The following is an 18,120-nucleotide window of genomic DNA, read 5'->3' on the forward strand; positions in this document are numbered from 1 at the left end:
ACAATTTTCTAGTCTGCCTTCCTCCATGCACTATGGGCGTCCAAAGACAAGTCCCATCTGTCACACAGCAAGGACTTTGCAGGCCCACCCCCCCCAGGTCGCAAGTCAAACACGGAAACAGCTGAACAGGTTTGCCAGCCCGGGGACTCAGCTGGGCAGCTCTAACTGAACCCAGCTGAAGCAAGACCCGCCCCAGCAACCGCGGCCCAGGCTCCGCCCCCTGCGCCCATTGGTTCATTCAATTCACGCCGCGCCTCCTGCAGCGGGGCCGGCGGCGTGCTCAGTTTGCCGCTGCCTTGGCTTGAGCAGTGCGGGACTGTCAGGACGAGACGCGTCCTCTGCCCGCAGCAGCCATGAGCACCCCAGCAGTGCCCCGGGAGCTACAACTGCCCCCGAGCCAGAGGGCCCAGCCCGAGTTCAGAGGTGAGGGCCGCGGTGGCGGGAGCGGCGCGACCCGCAGGAGCCCGGGTTTGTCCGAGAGGGTGGGGACGCGGACGACCGTGGGGGAGGGGGTGGCTCGGACTCAGCGGCCGAGGCCTCGGGTCCCCCGGCTTCAGTCCTGACCAGTTGTGTGAGAAGCCTGGACAGTTCGCTGGGCCTCTCGCAGCCGCATCCTCGGCATTTTCGAAATGGACAAACCAGAGCGGTTCCCGGTCCGTGGTGTCACTGTGCGGGCTAAGCGCCTCCCGTGCGGTCGTTACTGGCCGGGCGTGACCCACTGGCGGCGAGGATGGGCCTGCAGAGAAGACGTCCGTTTAGTGAGGGAGCGTGCGTGACACTCCAGCCGGCCCCTGCGTTCGAGACGCGGGACCGGCGGGGGCGGGGCCGCGCCCGGACCGAGAACCCACTGCGCTTGCGCAGGCCTCTCCCTCTTACTGAGCGCGAGTATTTGGAGAGGTGGGGCTGCCTCATCTGATGCTTCAAATTAAAAACAGTCAATCAACTTTGTGTAAATCCAGGGTTGGCTGGGTCTTCAGAAATAATGTTAATTCTTTGTCCTCCACATGGGAAAGTAGAGGAAAGAAACTCTCACCCAACCCAGTACTGGTAAATTAGAGCTTAGAGTCTGGTGTCTCTTATCTGCTATTTAGTTTCTTAAAGCTTGGCTTTCAGTAACCGTGTATTGTAAATAATTTTCTCCAGATTTTTCACTTAAAGACAGAGGAAAAGGTGATTCTTGTGCAGTAGTTGTGGGCACCATTTACGGTAACAATTTCTTAGAAATGGGATTATTTCTGAATTGAGAAATTTTCTGTTGTATACAAGATGTGATCTCTAGTAGAACATTTTTTGAAGATCTGCATTTAGTGAATATTTGATGTTATCGTTGTAACCAATGTTGGCTTGTCGCCTTTTTGTTATTTAGAACAAAGAAGACAGAAACTCAAGGAACATATGTTAAAAAGAAAAACGTTTTTTGCATACAAGGAGGAAAATCACATATCCAGGTGAGGTCAAATTTTCTGATTTCAGGTCTAAAATTAGAGCTGTCCAATAAAAATGTAATGGGAACCACAATTGTACTGTAACTTAAAATTTTTTAGTAGCCACATTTTTTAAAGGTGAATTCTAATAACATTTAATCCAATGTATCCTGTGTTATAATTCCAACATGTAATTCTTAAAAGTTATTAAGATATTTTGCATTCCTTTTTGGTAGTGAGTTTTCAAAGTCTGGTGTGTATTTTACGCTTTCACAAGTCAGTTTGGACTAGCCACTTTTCAAGTGCTCAGTAGCCATACCTTCTTGGATAGCACAGCATTAGGTCATCGCTTCCTGTGTAAATTAATTCACACTCTATGATGAAACAATTTTAAAGCAAAGTGTTTGTATATATCAAAATACTGACTGTGGTTTATACAGTGCTACAAAGGTCGGTCTTTCTTAATTTAGCAAAGTTTTTACTGTGTATGTGTCAGAGAGAGAGCATTCCCCCCCAAATATTTGAAGTGCATTCATTATATTCTCAGTTCTCCATAGAAATATCTTGGTGTTATTTTGTTAAAATTTTAAAAATAGTACATGGTTGTGGCTAAAACAAAAACCCATGAAAGTATATAAAGCGGAAAATCAAAAGGTCCCCTCCAGAGAGAACTGCTAGTAACATCCTTTAGGCTCTTTCTGTGCAATCTAAGAGCATTGACTTTAGAGTGATGAGGACTGGAATCTGTAAGTCTGCCGCTACAACTACGTAACCTCTGGAGAGTTACCTGACCTCTTTGAGTCTGTTTACTTTATTAAAATGGGATAGTAATATGTGTTTCTTGGGGATTAATTGAGCTAGTAAATGCACTGTACTATGCCTGGTATATAGCAAGAGTGCAATAGGTGATGGCTATTATTTCATGATCTCTCAGTGGCTTTCCACACAGAGGATTGGTTCATGAGTTATTCTATTCTCCTGATTTCTCTAGTTTCTTCCAACAGTTATTGATATATTTTGTCTCTGTGAATGCTTCATACCCTTCCTCATGGTTGAGTGGTCCAATTGTGTTTATATTTAGGAGGTAGAGATGACAGGACTTGGTGATGGAAGGGTATGAGATGTGAAAGAAAGAAAGGAGTTTAAGATGACTCTGAATGTTCCAGATTAAGAGATACCATTCAATCCAATACCTGACCCTTGTACCCTATTGTGAAAAGGGAAATGTTATAAAGGACATTATTATGTCAGTTTTCAGCTAGAATATAAATAGTAGATTAAGGGGTATATCAAATTGAATTTATTAACTTGATAACCGTGTTACAGTTATGTAAGAGAAAAATCACCACTTGTAGGAAATGAACATTGAAGCATTTAGGGGTAAAGAGCAATCGTGTATATATCTTAACTTGAAAGGTTCAGTTAGAAAACATTGTATATACTCCACACATACACATGTTCAGAAACAGTGCAAATTATAATACATATGGCATAAAAGGTTGTCACTAAACAAATCTGGGAAACAGTATCCGGATATTCTTTGAACTATTTATAATTTTGCAAGTTGATGTAAGTTTGGCATTAATTCCAAATTTTTAATCTTTTTAATTTTACATTAGTGTTACTTTACTTTAAATGTTTTACATTTACATGTAAATGGTTATACATTTTCTTTCACAAATTCCTCGTTTCTTCATTTAAGACAAAAAGATGATCCTAGATTTTTTATTTGAATAACTGAGTGGCTAGTGATACCATATATCGAGATGGGGAAGACTAAGGGAGGAATGGGGTAATCAGGAGCTCTGTTTTGGCCATGCTAAATCTGAGGCACCAACAAGACATCCAAGTGGAAAAGCCAAAGAGTTGCACATCTGAAGGGCTGGCTTGAGATTGGGATCAGAGATAAAAACATGGGAATTGCCAGTTGGTAGGTGATATTTATTTAAAACCTTGAGGGGGAATAAGATTACTAGAGAGTAAGCAAAGAGAATATCAACTCAAGTAAGACAGAGCATGACTCTCAACTACTAACTTAAATAAGGAATCTAACTGGGTCGTGGGGTTTATAATACTCTTATACACAATGGGAAGAAAAGAAAATTCGGAAATTCTTCTGGCTTTACAAGAAATCTCACAAGTACTATATTTATTCCTTTCAGAAAACAGATGTCAATTTAAATATTATTACTTGAGCAACAAATTGTTAAATAGCCAATCAGAGTTGCAGCTTTTCAAAATTAAATCATTCTATTTTACAATCTCTAGCGTGGGTACTTTAAGATTCCTATGTTTAGATAATGCTTGTGAGGACAGTTTTATCATCACAAGGTAGAATAGCATTTTATATATATATATATGTATATATATATATATTCAGATGTATTTTCATATAACTCCATACTGGACGGGTGAATAAGGTGGATTCTCCTTACCCTGATGTGTTGTGTTTTTTTTTTAGCTAGCAGTTAAAAAGGCCAGCAATTTCAAGACCAAGCGCTAGGATTCTGTTAGCACAGACAGAAAAAGAGGAGTCCCTGAGAAGTATAAAACTAAAATAAAAAGGCAAAAGAAAAGTTTAACGTTTGAATGCAGCTTTGAGCCCCAGCGAGGTCAGGAAGAAGAGAGACAGACTTGAAAGAAGCGGACCACCGAGATAGGAGGAAAAGGAGGAGTTGGGGATCCGGCAGCAGAGTGAAGAGAGTGTTGAAAGAAAGAATGACTGCCTGTCAGGTGCTGCTGAAAGGTGCAGTAAGGTGAAAGCAGAATTGATCCCTGAGTTGTAGAAAGACAGAAGGAGATGACACTAGGAGCCTCCAGGAGAGTGGTGAGGGCACATTCCCAATGGATATGGGCTGGGGAGAGAATGTAATACGACAACATGGGGACAGTGTGTTTAGATACATACTTTTGAGGAGTCTTGCTATAAAGCTGAAAGGGAATGTGGGGTGTAAGGCTTTTCAGATGAGATATAATATATAGTGTTTATATGCGGATGGGAATGATGTAGCAGAGGGGTAATTAATGATGCAGAAGAATGAATGAATAATAAGAACAAAGATCCTCAGTGCTCAAGCGAGAGAGCACAAATGGAGAGTTTGCCCGTGGGTCAGCATGGTGTCAGTTTATCTGCCAAGGAAGGCAGAATATATGGGTACAGAGGCACATAGGCTGGCAGTCTTTGGTGGAGGAAAGAAGGACTATTTCTTGTTAAGATTGCTTCTGATGTTCTCCATGAGATAACATCACAGTATACCGTAAGCCCAGAAGTAATTGGGGGTCTGATTAGTTAAGGTACCACATTGGGAGCACCTGACAGACTGACCGTGAGCATCATCTCCCACCCCGCACCGGACTACAGGCCAGTGAATAACAAGAGGAGTATTTACCATCAGGCAGTGAATGCAGGGCTTTAACCTGGGGAGACATTGCTCTGTTCACTGATGCATCTTGACTCCGCCATCATTCAAAATGTGTAGTACAAATGGAGTATTACTCGACAATCAAAAAGAATGAAATCTTGGCATTTGCAACTACTGGAGGGATGGATGGAACTGGAGGGTGTTATGCTAAATGAAATTAGTCAGAGAAAGACAAATACGTGACTTCACTCATATGAGGAATTTAAGATACAAAACAGATGAACGTAAGGGAAGGGAAGTAAAAATAATATAAAAACAGGGAGGGAGACAAAACATAAAAGACTTAAATATAGAGAACAAACAGAGGGTTGCTGGAGGGGACGTGGTGGGGGGGATAGTCTAAATGGGTAAGGGGCATTAAGGAACCTACTCCTGAAATCATTGTTGTACCATATGCGAACTAACTTGGATGTAAATTAAATAATAAATTTTTTAAAAATGTGTAGTACAAGCTATGTCAAAGTTCTGCCCCTTGTCCGAGCAGACTAAGCAAAAAGATGCGAGAGGCATCGTAACCCAAATTATCAACTACAGGGATAACAAGCTTTGTTGATTCTAAAATGTACCCTTTTTTTACATTTTAGCATCTCTGAACTTGGGAACTGTCTTAGAATCAATGGGATGTCTAATTGATCCTCTTTTGTCTTTTCTTTATGGAATGTAAATTGTTATAATGACTTGCTAAGAGAATCTCATGGCCTGTACTAAACAGTCTGTATCTGTTAAAAGGAGTGTAGGTTAAATTCTTGAGGAAGCATTTGTTTTAGATACATATTCTAAATGCATTGCCATCTAGAAACTGAAGTCCATATTTATAATGAATTGGGCTGTGTGTGTATGGAAAATTTTGGATTTCTTTTGGGAGGGCTATTTTTTTTCTTTCCCTTTTTCTTTTCTTCTTTTTAATCAAAGTATAATTGACATATTCGTTTTAGGTATACATCATAGTGATTTGACAGTTGAATACATTAAATGCTTACCGTGGAAAGTGTAGTTACTTTCTGTCACCATAAAAAGTTACTATAATATTATTGACTATATTTCCTATACTATACTTTTCATTCCAGTGACTTATTTACTTTATACCTATTTTCCCATATATATATATATATATATATATATATATATATATATATACACTTATTTACCCTTTGCCTATTTTCATCCATCTCCCACCACCCTCCTCTTAGGCAGTCTGTATTTGAGTCTGTTTCTATTTTTTGTTTGTTGTTTGTTTTTGTTTTGTATTTGTAGATTCCACATATAAGTGAAATCGTATGGTATTTGTCTTTCTCCAACTGCCTTATTTCACTTGGCAGAATACCCTCAAGGTCTATCCATTGTGTCACAAATGGCAAGATTTTCTTTTCTTTTCTTTTTAAATATTTATTTATTTTTGAGAGAGAGAGACAGAGAGTGTGGGGGGAGGGGGGTCAGAGAGAGAGAGAAAGAGAGGGAGACACAGAATCTGAAGCAGGCTCCAGTCCCTGAACTGTCTGCACAGAGCCCGACGTGGGGCTCAAACTCACAAACTGCGAGATTATGACCTGAGCCAAACTTGGATGCTTAACTGACTGAGCCACCCAGGTACCCCAAGATTTTCTTTTTTATGGCTGAGTAATATTCCAGTATATATATATATATATATATGTATATATATATATATATATATATGCCACATCTTCCTTGTCCATTCATTTATTGATGGACACTTAGGTTGCTTCTATATCAGGGATATTGTGAATAATGCTGCAGTAAACCCCGGGGGTGCATGTATCTTTTTGAACTAGTGTTTTCATATACTCTTCAGGTAAATACCCAGAAGTAGAATTACTGGATCATCTGGTATTTCTATTTATGAATTTTTTGAGGAAACTTCATGCTGTTTTCCATTGGCTGCACCAATTTATATTTTCATTGCACGAGGTCTCCCTTTTTTCCACATCCTTTCCAACACTTGTTATCTTTTGTCTTTTTGTTAGTAGCCATTCTGACAGGTGTGAAGTATTATCTCATTGTGGTTTTGATTTGCATTTCCCTGATGACGAGTGATGTTGAGCACCTTTTCATGGGTTTGTTGACCATCTGAATGTTTTTGGAAAAATGTCTGCTTGGGTCCTGCTTGTGCAGGTCTGCTTGTGCATTTTTTAATTGAGCTGTAGGAGTTCTTTATAAATTTTGGAAATTAACCCCTGATTTATCAGATATATCCCATGTAAATAACTTCTCTCACTTAGTAGATTGCCTTTTTGTTTTGTCGATGGTTTGATACTGTGCAGAGGCTTTTAGTTTGATGAACTTTCCATTATTTTTACTTTTGTTTCCCTTGCCTGAGGGGACACAATACATCCCACAAAATATGGCTAAGGCCGGTTTCCAGGACTTTCCTACCTCTGTTTCCTTTTAGGAGCTTTATGGTTTCAGGTCTCACGTTTAGGTCTTTAGTGCATTTTGAGTTCATCTTTGTGTATGGTGTAAGAAAGTGGTCTAGTTTCATTCTTTTGCATGTGGCTGTCCACTTTTCCCAGCACCATTTATTTGAAGAGGGGCTATTTTTAATTTTTTTTTTCAATGTAAATCTGTTACTAAGTACTGAAAACTAACCAAAGGAAGTGTTGCTTAATAAAGGTTTTGAGGATTTGTTTGAGTGACTAAGAAGAATGGTTTGGAATGAGGTTATCAAATGTGTTTACCTATTCTGTATGGAGAGGGTGTTAAGACTTTTAAGAAAATATCTAAATTCTCCAGCCATCTTGTTTATACTATTAAGTCACCCTATAATAAAGAAAGAAGAGTTTTGCTTCATAAATAAATCTCAGCTCACTTCTTGCCTTAATTTAAAATTACAAAGTCAGATGATTGTTAATATCCTCCCATTCCTCCTGCCAAAGACAAAACTCACTTGGTCTGTGGTTAAACTTTTTTTCCTTTTTTTTTTTTTTTTTTTTTTTTAAAGTAGTAGAGACCAGAAAGTGATGACCTCTGAGGGCCAGGTCCATGAAGAGACAAAAGTTCTGAAATTTAAAACAAAAATGGTAAGATATGGACATAGCCCTCATAAACTGTCCCTTTTCCCCCTTTCCCTTTCCTGAACTCTTAAAGAGATGAATTCTGAAATACCAATTTGTCATAAATCACTCTTCTAGGCTGGTAAAGAAAATGTCAGTAGACCTCCCGGGAGCAAAAATAATATAACAATGGAAAAAAATTGTATTCCGTTAAGGCCTTCTAATGAACTAACCAATTCAACTATAGCAACTGATACACCTAATTCTGAGGATAATAATCAAACTGAGCAGTTGGTACCAATTAAAGGTGACCCTCCAGGTCAACACATGACATTAAGCCAAGTGTTTCATCTTAAAAACAACAATAAAAAGAAACAAATAATGACGGAAAAACCAAAGCAAGATGCTAACATGTCCAAGAAGCTTGTGCTTGGATCTTACCGTGGCCAAATTGTTCAGTCTAAGATTAATTCATTTAGAAAGCCTCTACAAATCAGAGACGAGAGTTCTGCAGCAATAAAGAAACTTTCCACTACAGTCCCTAAAGCTACGGAGCCTCTGCGCACAAACAGCAGCAGTGTGACAGCGAAAAGCAATAGAGCCTCTAACGTGACGACTACCACTAAACTTGTGAGCACTACAATTCAGAACAGACAGCTTCTGCGACCTCCTATTAGAAGTCACTGCGACAATGCTCAGGACGCTGTGAGACCAGGCATCGGTAGAAGCTCGGCCAATGTTACGATGCGGAAAGGACCTCGAGAGAAAGAGTTAGTGCAACTAAACACAGTTTCATCTAGTGCCAAAACCGGTTCTCAGGATATAGAAAGAAAGAAGACACTAACAAGAAGCGTGAAGTCTGAAATTGTAGCCAGACCTGTTTTGTCTTCTAACACCAAACTGATAGAAAAGTCGAAAAACGTTGACCCTCGCAGACATACAATAGCAAAAGCAACTATTGATAGATCAGCTCAGCCCAAAGAAACAGCAGAAGAGAGAAAGTAAGTAAATGTAATTTTATTAGCTTAATTTTCAGCAGAGTAGCTCTTGTGGTTTGGCTTATCATCTCCTTGAATGTATTAGAATTTGTGTGCAAGTGTAGATTCTCTTCTGTCATGTGCAAATTAAAGCAAATTTATGTTGTGGAACAGCATGACCTAAGTTCTTGTGCTTGAGTGTCTTTCATTAGGTCTGATGTAATCTAAGTTATAATGCTTAATACAATTGGGAAATATTTTATAACCTCTCCATTTAAAAATGCATTCTTAGGGTCTTTGAGCATATAATTAACATTGATATGTTCAATATTCCTCTTTCTTTGAACTTGTGAACTTATGTATGTGCCACTAGCATGGAGCTACTTCAAGACCTGAGTTATTTTTTAACTTCTCCTCTGAGAGAATTCTATCATCAATATCACGGTAATGCTTGTATCCTGCTTCTAACTGTAGAGCTCGTCTGAGTGAGTGGAAAGCTGGCAAAAGGAAAGTCCTGAAAAGGCCTCCTAGCTCAGTAGTTACCCAGCCTGAGCCTGAAGGGCAACACGAAAACCCAGTTGGGTCCTTTTGGACTACCATGGTAGAAGAAGATGAACAAAGATTATTTACTGAAAAAGTGAACAAGACATTTTCTGAATGCCTAAACCTGATTAGTGAGGTACAGTCCTTATATTCGTATAGTAGTTTATAGTTTGTAAATTATCTTATAAATGTTATCTCACTAAATTACCTTGTCACTCTTTGACCATGTAATGTGTTAGTGGTGTTATGTAGATTTAATGTTAATTATGAGATTGTTTATCTTTAGCCTTTAATGGACTGCATTTTCATTGAGTTCATATAAATAGATCAAAGGGATAATTAGGTTTTTACTGGATTTTTTTTTTTTTTTTTTACTTACAAATATTATGCTTCTGTAAGATGTTAATATAAAATGGGCTGAGGGTGGATATTCACTCTGATACTTCTGTTTTTTCCATTCCTTCAGCATGTTTTCATATTATTTTTTCCACTCATTACATATTTTACAAAGACTAGCTACATAAATTAGTCATTATCTCACATGAAATTCAAGTTAGCTAAAATATTTCAAACAAAATTCCATTAATCTAAACCAACATCATCATGGTCTTGAACTTATTGTAGAGTTTCACTATTTGGACCAAAATCCTACAGAGTATAATAACTCTAGAATGTTTCCTTTATTTCCTGAATACTTTTTAATCTTGCTTTGGTTACCCACAGTGTCCAAGATCCACAGCAAGACTGAATCTATGAGTATGATTTCAAACCTTACTCTGGTCTTCGTGAGCATCTTTAGACTTTTTGTGATTCTGAGGACCCGTGAAAATTAGACTCGGAGTTTCCCTGATTATATTCTTAATTCTGCTTAGCTGGGGTTTGTCATTGAAACTGTGGAGTTTTTCTGCCCTACTATCTGTGTATAGCCCTTAAGTACACATACCGTAACAGATTCATTTTAGCCTTAATATCAAGACCTGATAAAGACAGTTTTTAAAACCAGAAGCTGGTCTCCCCCATAAACATCTCGTAGATGCAAAAATTCCGACTCAAATATTGAATGGAATCCCCCAATATGTAAAAGGATAAGGATAAGGAAAAGGATCAAGACCATGTAGAGTGTTGGTCATTTTTGACTTAATGTTTTTCTCAACTTATATTTCATTTTTTCCCTGCTTTGTATTCGTGACTAATATGCTTCTTGTTAGCCATTCAGAATAAGTTTGGAGTAAGGAAGAGAACAGTGAATATTCTTATGAATAATTTTCTATCAGTTTTTTTCTCTCATTATCATGGATCTTGATTATAGATCAAGCTTACTTAATTGTTCATAGTTTGGAGGCTAAATGAGATCACTCACTTCACTTCTTGCTATTTTAGGGATGCCCAAAAGAAGAAATACTGGTCATACTGAATGACCTGATTAAAAATATTCCGGATGCCAAAAAGCTTGTTAAATATTGGATATGCCTTGCACGTATTGAACCACTCACAAGTCCTATTGAAAACATTATCACAATCTATGAGAAAGCCATTCTGGCGGGCGCTCAGGTAAGATTAAAACTTAATCTTTATTATTACAGTGTAAAAGATTCAGAGTTATTTTGGAGCACATTACAACATAACTTGATAAAAGCGTGGTTATATATGTAGTAGTAATGAATGTTTAAAGGCCACAATGATTGCATATTATAAAAGCTGTTTCTTAACCTTCTAAAACTTGCTTGTGAACTAGTGATAATCGGACTTAGAAGATGAATATAAGCTGAAATGTAAATTTCGTGAAAAATGCTGTGAGAAATATTTTAGTACAACATGTCATTTTACACATTTCCTAGTTAAGACATCTGGGATATTGAATTTTTAATATTAAAATGTATTTAACGAATATAAAGTAAGTAGAATTAACATCTAAATGTTAGCGGGTTCTGTGGCTTTGTGAGAGAACCCTATTGCTTTAAGAGCGTTTCTTAATGTACTTATATTTTTATGCCCTGTGTTTGGTCCTGCCCATGCATAGAAAATGGCAGTCAACTAGTTTCTCTGGCCTGTAACCACCATAGTGATTTGATACCATACCTCTCGCCCCTTCCCGGTCTATTGCTACAAAGGCCCTGGCTCTAGAATAAGTTGTATCTCCAGTTTTTTTATTTGACTGGGTTTTTGCTTTTATGGGCAAATATTTCTAAAATGCATTTCCTTTTGACCAAGTTTCTCAACATGCATTTTTAGAGATTATTTATAAAGAGAGTTTTTAAAGAATTTTTTTCTTCAGTCTTTCTTTAAGAAAGGTCTACTCACTTTATTCTCAGCAAAGCCAACAGATACTATTTGACCCTTCACCTGAATCAAAAATCAAATATTCAGCAGATATTCTCTCAATGGCTATTATGTATAAAGCGCTTTGCTGAAGGGAAATTGTATTTGACAGAATCCCACCTGGAAGGGAGTGTTAGGTTCCTACTGCGCTGAACCAGAAGGGGCATAATTTAAAGTGGCTTAAGGCAGATTAGCTAGGATGCATAACCGGGGCCAAAGGTTCACATAGAAAGCAGTGTGTAAAGGAAAGATGTGACACTGGAGTAGAAAGTGGAAAACAAGGATTAAAATTTGCAAAAGAAAAGTGAAAGCAGGATGAGTAAGTAGTTAAGGACTATGTGCTAGAACTAAGAATATGAGCCGGAACTTCCCTTTTGTATAATGTCTTGAATATGTTGCATTAGCAGTCAGGGCAGTTCAAAGGAACATGGTAAGTACTTATATGTTCTAGAATATAATGGACACTTAGTGAACTGTTGAATTTGAATGAGTGAAATGTTAGGCTGATCAACCTTGAGCTCTTCAGAGATGCATTTAATAGCCTGTGGAAAAAATATATAACCATGGACATAGGAGAAAAGGTATAAATCTCATATTAAATTTACTGTATATTATTAGCTCTTTAATAGAGATTAGTGTTAGCTTGTTACTTATCCATGAATTTTGTTTATATCCAGACAAGCAGTTTTAAGAAAAATTGTGGGGAAAAGTTTTAATCTGATAATTCTACCCTTTAAATTGGAAAAGAGTTGGGGTGCCTCAGTGGCTCAGTCAGTTAAGCGTCCGACTTCAGCTCAGGTCATGATCACGCAGTCCGTGAGTTCGAGCCCCGTGTCAGGCTCTGTGCTGACAGCTCAGAGCCTGGAGCCTGTTTCAGATTCTGTGTCTCCCTCTCTCTGCACCTCTCCCACTCTCACTCTGTCTCTCTCTCTGAAAAATAAACATTAAAAAAAATTTTTTTTTAATTTTTTTTTTTTTTTTAATTTTTTAAAGTTTATTTTTGACAGAGACAGAGTGCAAGCATGAGCTGAGGAGGGGCAGAGAGAGAGACAGGGAGACACAGAATCCAAAGCAGGCTCCAGGCTCTGAGCTGTCAGCACAGAGCCCAACATGAGGCCTGAACCCACGAACTGTGAGACCATGATCTGGGCCGAAGTCAGACGCTTAACCGACTGAGCCACCCAGGCGCACCGCCCCCCCCCCCCCCCCCCCCGCAAAAAAAATTTTTTTAAATGGCAAAGAGTCATTTTTAAAAATTTGAGTGGCCAAAATAAGTCTTTTGAGAAAAGAGACATGGTCTAAGGACCATTGCTTTGTTTTATTAATTGAAGTATGAAATGTAATCACTGTTTAAAATATTTTTGACTTGGACAATCTCGTTAATGTCTGAGAATATAAAACTTTTATTTCCCTCACTAAAACAATTAAGCCTATTGAAGAGATGCGACATACCATAGCAGATATTCTGACAATGAAGAGTCAAGAAAAAGTTAAATATGGTAAGTTTTTTATTTTCTTCAAGTGAATTGTGATTTTATTAAACTTCATTGAATTATTTTTCTTTTATCTTTTTAAACTTGTTAAATTTGTCAGTTGTTTCTCTCCTCTTACATCTGTTGGCATACCTCCCTCCAAGATTCAGTGGCTTTATGTAGTGTAAAGAACTTTTAATTAGGAGATCTGGTTCAAAACTCAAATTTGTCATTGAGTGTCTGTGAAAGTTACCTTACCTCTCTAGGCCTCAGTTTCCTGTGTTAAAAGTGAGGCAATTTGATTAGGTCATCTCTAAAATTTTACTTGTGAAATTCTGTCATCTGTTCTGTGCTCTAGGGAAGCTGTTCAAGAATTCTCTTTGCTAGGGATAGGAGATAGAGGTAAGAGATTCATTAGCTGTCAGGTTTATGAAATGTAAACATTTTCTAGATTCAGATGTATCATATAACTGAAACACCTCTTAGTAAAAATCTCTAATAATTTCCTACTAGTCAAATCTAGAGGTCTTCTTGGCTTGATGGATTTACCAGGACGTCTCCAGTGTTTCACATCTAGCATGTTTTATTTTGGACTCATTGTCGTCCCTCATTGCTTCCCCATACCATCATCTCTTCCTCCCAAAAAAGAAAATCCTCTGTGGTTAAAGAGGCCTACGCAAGAAATTTTGGAAGAGATGCCCCCACTATACCTGCACACTCATTCAGACACACACATGCATCCATTTGTTAAGTCCTAACTTAGAAATAACTCTTAAATCGAGCCCTTCCTCCTCACTGCCTACCTCTCTGCCACCTTGCTTAAGACAACCATAGCTTTGTCTTCTTATCATCACAGATCATTTCTTTTCATTCCTTGCCATTCTAAACCGTCTGTTTTAGTGATCAAACCTTATTGTGTCTCTGTCGCTCCAGTAGAGATTTATTTTTACCAAACTTCTAGCATGTAAAGGTCATTACGGCCCAGCCCTTCATACCTATCTGAACTCATCACCTCTTCCCCACATTCCCACCTTGCTTCTTACCGTGTATTCTAAGCACACTGGCCCTTTAATGTTGTCTTAATAGGTCATTTTCCTTTAAGCTTCATACCAAGATTGTCTTCCTAGGTCTTGTCGAGCACTCTTTTCTCAAGCCCCAGCCTAAGTGTCACTTGAAAGCTTTCCATAGCCATCTCGCTGTCTCTCACACAAAGGTAGTTACTCCGTTTCATGGGTTCCTATGACCCCTTATTCTTACCTCAGTTATATGGCATTTTTCTCATTTTATAATTATTTTCAACTTTTTAAAGGACAGGAATGGTTTCATTCTTATATTTGTATCTATAACCCCTGACCCACATGCGCCAGTAAATATTTGTCAATAGTTCTCAGCAGTGTTAGCTTAGGAAATGAAATGGTTAGGAGATGGCAGTTTGTTTCGTTGATTTTGAAAATCTGACCAACTATGAATAACTTTAATGCCTTCTGATTTTGCTCTTTCCATTTGGCCCAAAGCTTAATCTATAAATGTATTTCTATAGGAGAAAATATTGAGGAGGCTTGTGCAACCAAGGAATACATCCATGAAGTCAGCACTGAAGATAGAGGGGTTAATCTAGAGTCAGGAAAACCAGAAATGGAAAAGAAAACTAGAAATGTGGTATTCCAAGATGATGAAAAAGAGCAAGATGACAAAACAAACGATTCAACCAATGATGTTAAAACCCCCAGTACAGAAACCAGGGGGAGTTGCTTAATTAAATATAATGTGTCTACTACACCATACCTACAAAGGTAAGCTTTCAAAATGTACTGTGCTGTGATTTGCTTTTATGTTTAGGAATAATAAATATGGTATCTAAAAATATTTCACTTTTGATTAGAACTATCATTTATTAATAGGTAAAGGTTTCAAGCAAATCAGTGTCATTGGGACATTTCACCCTTTAAATACTGGATTTGCTTTGCTTTTCCCTAAGTATTGTCATTTTGTGAAAGAAAACTTTGATATTTTACTTTAATGTCTGTAAGCTATTGATAATAGTGGTTTTGGAATTGAGCAAATAGCCAATTGTACAGATATTCAAGAATCTGCTGTATATGTGCTCTGACAACAAATACAGAAAGGAATAAGTTCCTAACTACAAGGAGCTTTGGTAACTCCTTTTCTGTAAGACAGCCAATCACACGGTTGTAACATACAAGTTATATTAAGATAAATGGCATAAAAGAACAAGTAAAAATGTTAATGTTTTTTAACTCTGGGAATAATTTTTGTCTTTTTAGTGTAAAAAAGAAGATACAGTTTGACAATACAGATGCTACATTTAAAGAGCTAAAGTTTCTAACACCAGTGAGACGTTCTCGACGTATTCAAGAGAAGACTTCTAAATTGCCAGATATGTTAAAAGACCATTATCCTTGTGTGTCTTCATTGGAACAATTAACAGAGTTGGGAGGGGAAACCGATGCTTTCGTATGCCGTCCCAATTCAGCACTATGCCCGATGTTCTCAGAGCCTGGAACAGCAGAAGAGAAATAAAGTGATGATGAGAAATGGGGTTTTTATTGTTCCTGGGGTATTTTGTTTGCTTGTTGTGGCTTTGTGTGTCTCTTAGGAGTGGGCCAAGTACCTAAGTATTCGTGGCAGTAAGCTCTCTTACTGATGTTCAATACCTTATAGCAGGTATTGCCTTCTGGGCAGCAGAGAGCTAATCCTACCTTTTCGATCTTAGCAGAGGGAGTTTCTAAGATGGTAAAATTGTCAAGTAGTTTACTATATTCCTTGGCTATAAACAGGTTTTATCATAATGTTGACTTGTTCACTTTTAATCGTCTTAAGTTAGAGATAAATTTTTAGTCATTAAATATAAGTACAGTAATGCTGCATCATCAGAAAAGGTGTTCTAGATAAAATTGATATATTTGCATAGGCTTGTTCTTGAAATGTATAATATACATGCCAGCCTTTAAACAGAATGCTGACTTTTCATTGCCTTTCCTTGATTCTATAGATCAGTCGAAAAGTCAGTAATTGTAATGTGTAGAGTGACTCCCTTCAAATGTGAAGACATGGAAGATTTAGCTTGGTTTTCCACCCAGTTGTTGTTACCCAGACTGCTGTGGTCTGTTGTGCTTTGGCTCTTCACATCGCTTTCCATCAGCGCTAGTGAGTCTGTGGTCTCTGTTGGCTTCTTTCTTTTTATTGTTGCTGAGGTCACCAGGAAGGGTAATTAACTGAATACCCCATGTCTAAGAGCAGATACTTTGTACTAAGAAAGAAAAGGTGTCAAACTCAGTGGGTATTTGAAACTTTCAATCTGAGTCTCTTTCTTTAGTTCCTTTTGTAACTTGACTATCTAAAATGCTACAATTTTAAATTTTATCATTTCACTTGATATAGTTGGAATTAGAGCAGGAATATATAATGTTATTTTAATGTAGGTAGAATTTCTAAAATAACTAATAGTTTCTTATAAAAACTTTCCTGTTAAGTCATGTCCCTTGAAACATGATAGTTATATGTGATAAACAGTTTCTTCTCCCCACACATAAATATCACCAATAAAATTGTTTTGTAAGTCTCTGAACTAATTCTTAAATACATCGCCTACCAATTCTACAGCTTCAAAGATATGTTAGTTTTAAAACTGTGTGTAATATAAATGTGCTGAAGAATCACATAGTCTTATGTTCACTCATTCCGTTTGTACAATAGCACCTATCTTTGTTCTATAATAGTTTTGTGTCCTAGAGAGGATTTTTAGTCTTTTATAAACTGTGTACCTAATATTTATAAATAAATATATCTGTATTTCGATGTTTCAGTGACATTTATTTCAACAAATATGAAATGCAGTTTAACCACAGTGAATGAATTTAAATTTCGCTTTTGAAATACATTATAGTGAGATCTGACTTGGAGTTTTTAATATTTAAATATGTGTTTAATAGTGTATTTCTTTTTGAAAAATTATCAGTCTATCTAAAGGTTTACCTAAATTTTTACCATATTTTTTTTTCATACTTTGTGTGAATGGTGCAAAATACGCCATTTTGAAATAAACTTCAAGCTGGCTTGTACTCCTAGCTTTATAATAAGCATACCATATGGTTCATTTAGCCATATAACATAGCTTCGGATACCTCAGTGATAGGGAGCTTGAGATAAGTCGTTCTATGTTTGGACAAGTTTCATAGAGTGCTTTTTCCCTTCCTTTCCTCCCTTAACTGCAGGAAAATCTGTCTCTTTAAATAGTCCTGGTGCTAACCTTTCCAGACGTGGGTAATTGCTCCTTTTCAGGTGCTCAAGGACGGTTATCATGGCTGATCTCAGTTTGTTCCAAGATAAATAGCTCCAAGCATATGATATATGGTGCATAAGCTTTAAAGTCCAATGGATCTACATTCAAAATCTCAGCTCCTACCTTCCCCTAAAAGTTATGTGATCATGGAGAAGTTACTCAGTTGAATCTCATCTTTCTAAGGGGTAAAGTGGAGATCATTCCCTTTGTCATTTTTGTGCTATGTATTATCTGGCTGTCCCCCTGGTTGATTAACCAGAATGGGTACCTGACCCAATCTGGACTGTCAGGTTCCTTTCCATAGGTATTTGGAATCAGGACTGAGAGTCGGTCTTTTCTATGTAGTTATACCTGAAATATGTAAATATGAGGCACTGAGTGACCAAATGAAGGTTGGGGAGCAAAGGTCACCAGTAAACAGAATGATTGAAGTAACTACAAAGCAGACAGACTCTTTTTTTTTTTTTTTTAATTTTTAAAAAATTTGTTTATTTTGAGAGAGACAGGGTGCCCGCAGGGGAGGGGCAGAAAGAGGGAGACAAAGAATCCGAAGCAGGCCCCAGGCTCTGAGATGTCAGTGAAGAGCCTGATGCGGGACCCAAACTGAACCCAGGAACCGTGATATCATGATCTGAGCGGAAGCCAGACGCTT

At 37.8% G+C, this 18,120-nt stretch overlaps 1 protein-coding gene across 2 annotated transcripts; it reads left to right on the forward strand.

Moving 5' to 3' along the window:
• The first annotated feature begins 224 nt into the window (after positions 1 to 224).
• On the forward strand, positions 225 to 16,988 carry CKAP2 (cytoskeleton associated protein 2). Of its 2 annotated transcripts, none has more exons than XM_043578004.1 (9): positions 225 to 423; positions 1,367 to 1,448; positions 7,803 to 7,881; positions 7,993 to 8,855; positions 9,306 to 9,510; positions 10,755 to 10,925; positions 13,123 to 13,192; positions 14,706 to 14,958; positions 15,451 to 16,988. In XM_043578004.1, the coding sequence occupies exons 1-9, from the start codon at positions 354 to 356 to the stop codon at positions 15,704 to 15,706; spliced, it is 2,049 nt and encodes a 682-aa protein (XP_043433939.1). In that variant the 5' UTR covers positions 225 to 353; the 3' UTR covers positions 15,707 to 16,988. The 2 variants fall into 2 exon arrangements, with proteins under 2 accessions (XP_043433939.1, XP_043433949.1); XM_043578014.1 differs by having other exon boundaries at positions 227 to 423; positions 7,806 to 7,881.
• The last annotated feature ends 1,132 nt before the right edge of the window (positions 16,989 to 18,120 follow it).

The sequence above is a fragment of the Prionailurus bengalensis genome, chromosome A1 (assembly GCF_016509475.1).
Source record: "Prionailurus bengalensis isolate Pbe53 chromosome A1, Fcat_Pben_1.1_paternal_pri, whole genome shotgun sequence".
Classification (NCBI taxonomy): Eukaryota; Metazoa; Chordata; class Mammalia; order Carnivora; family Felidae; genus Prionailurus; species Prionailurus bengalensis.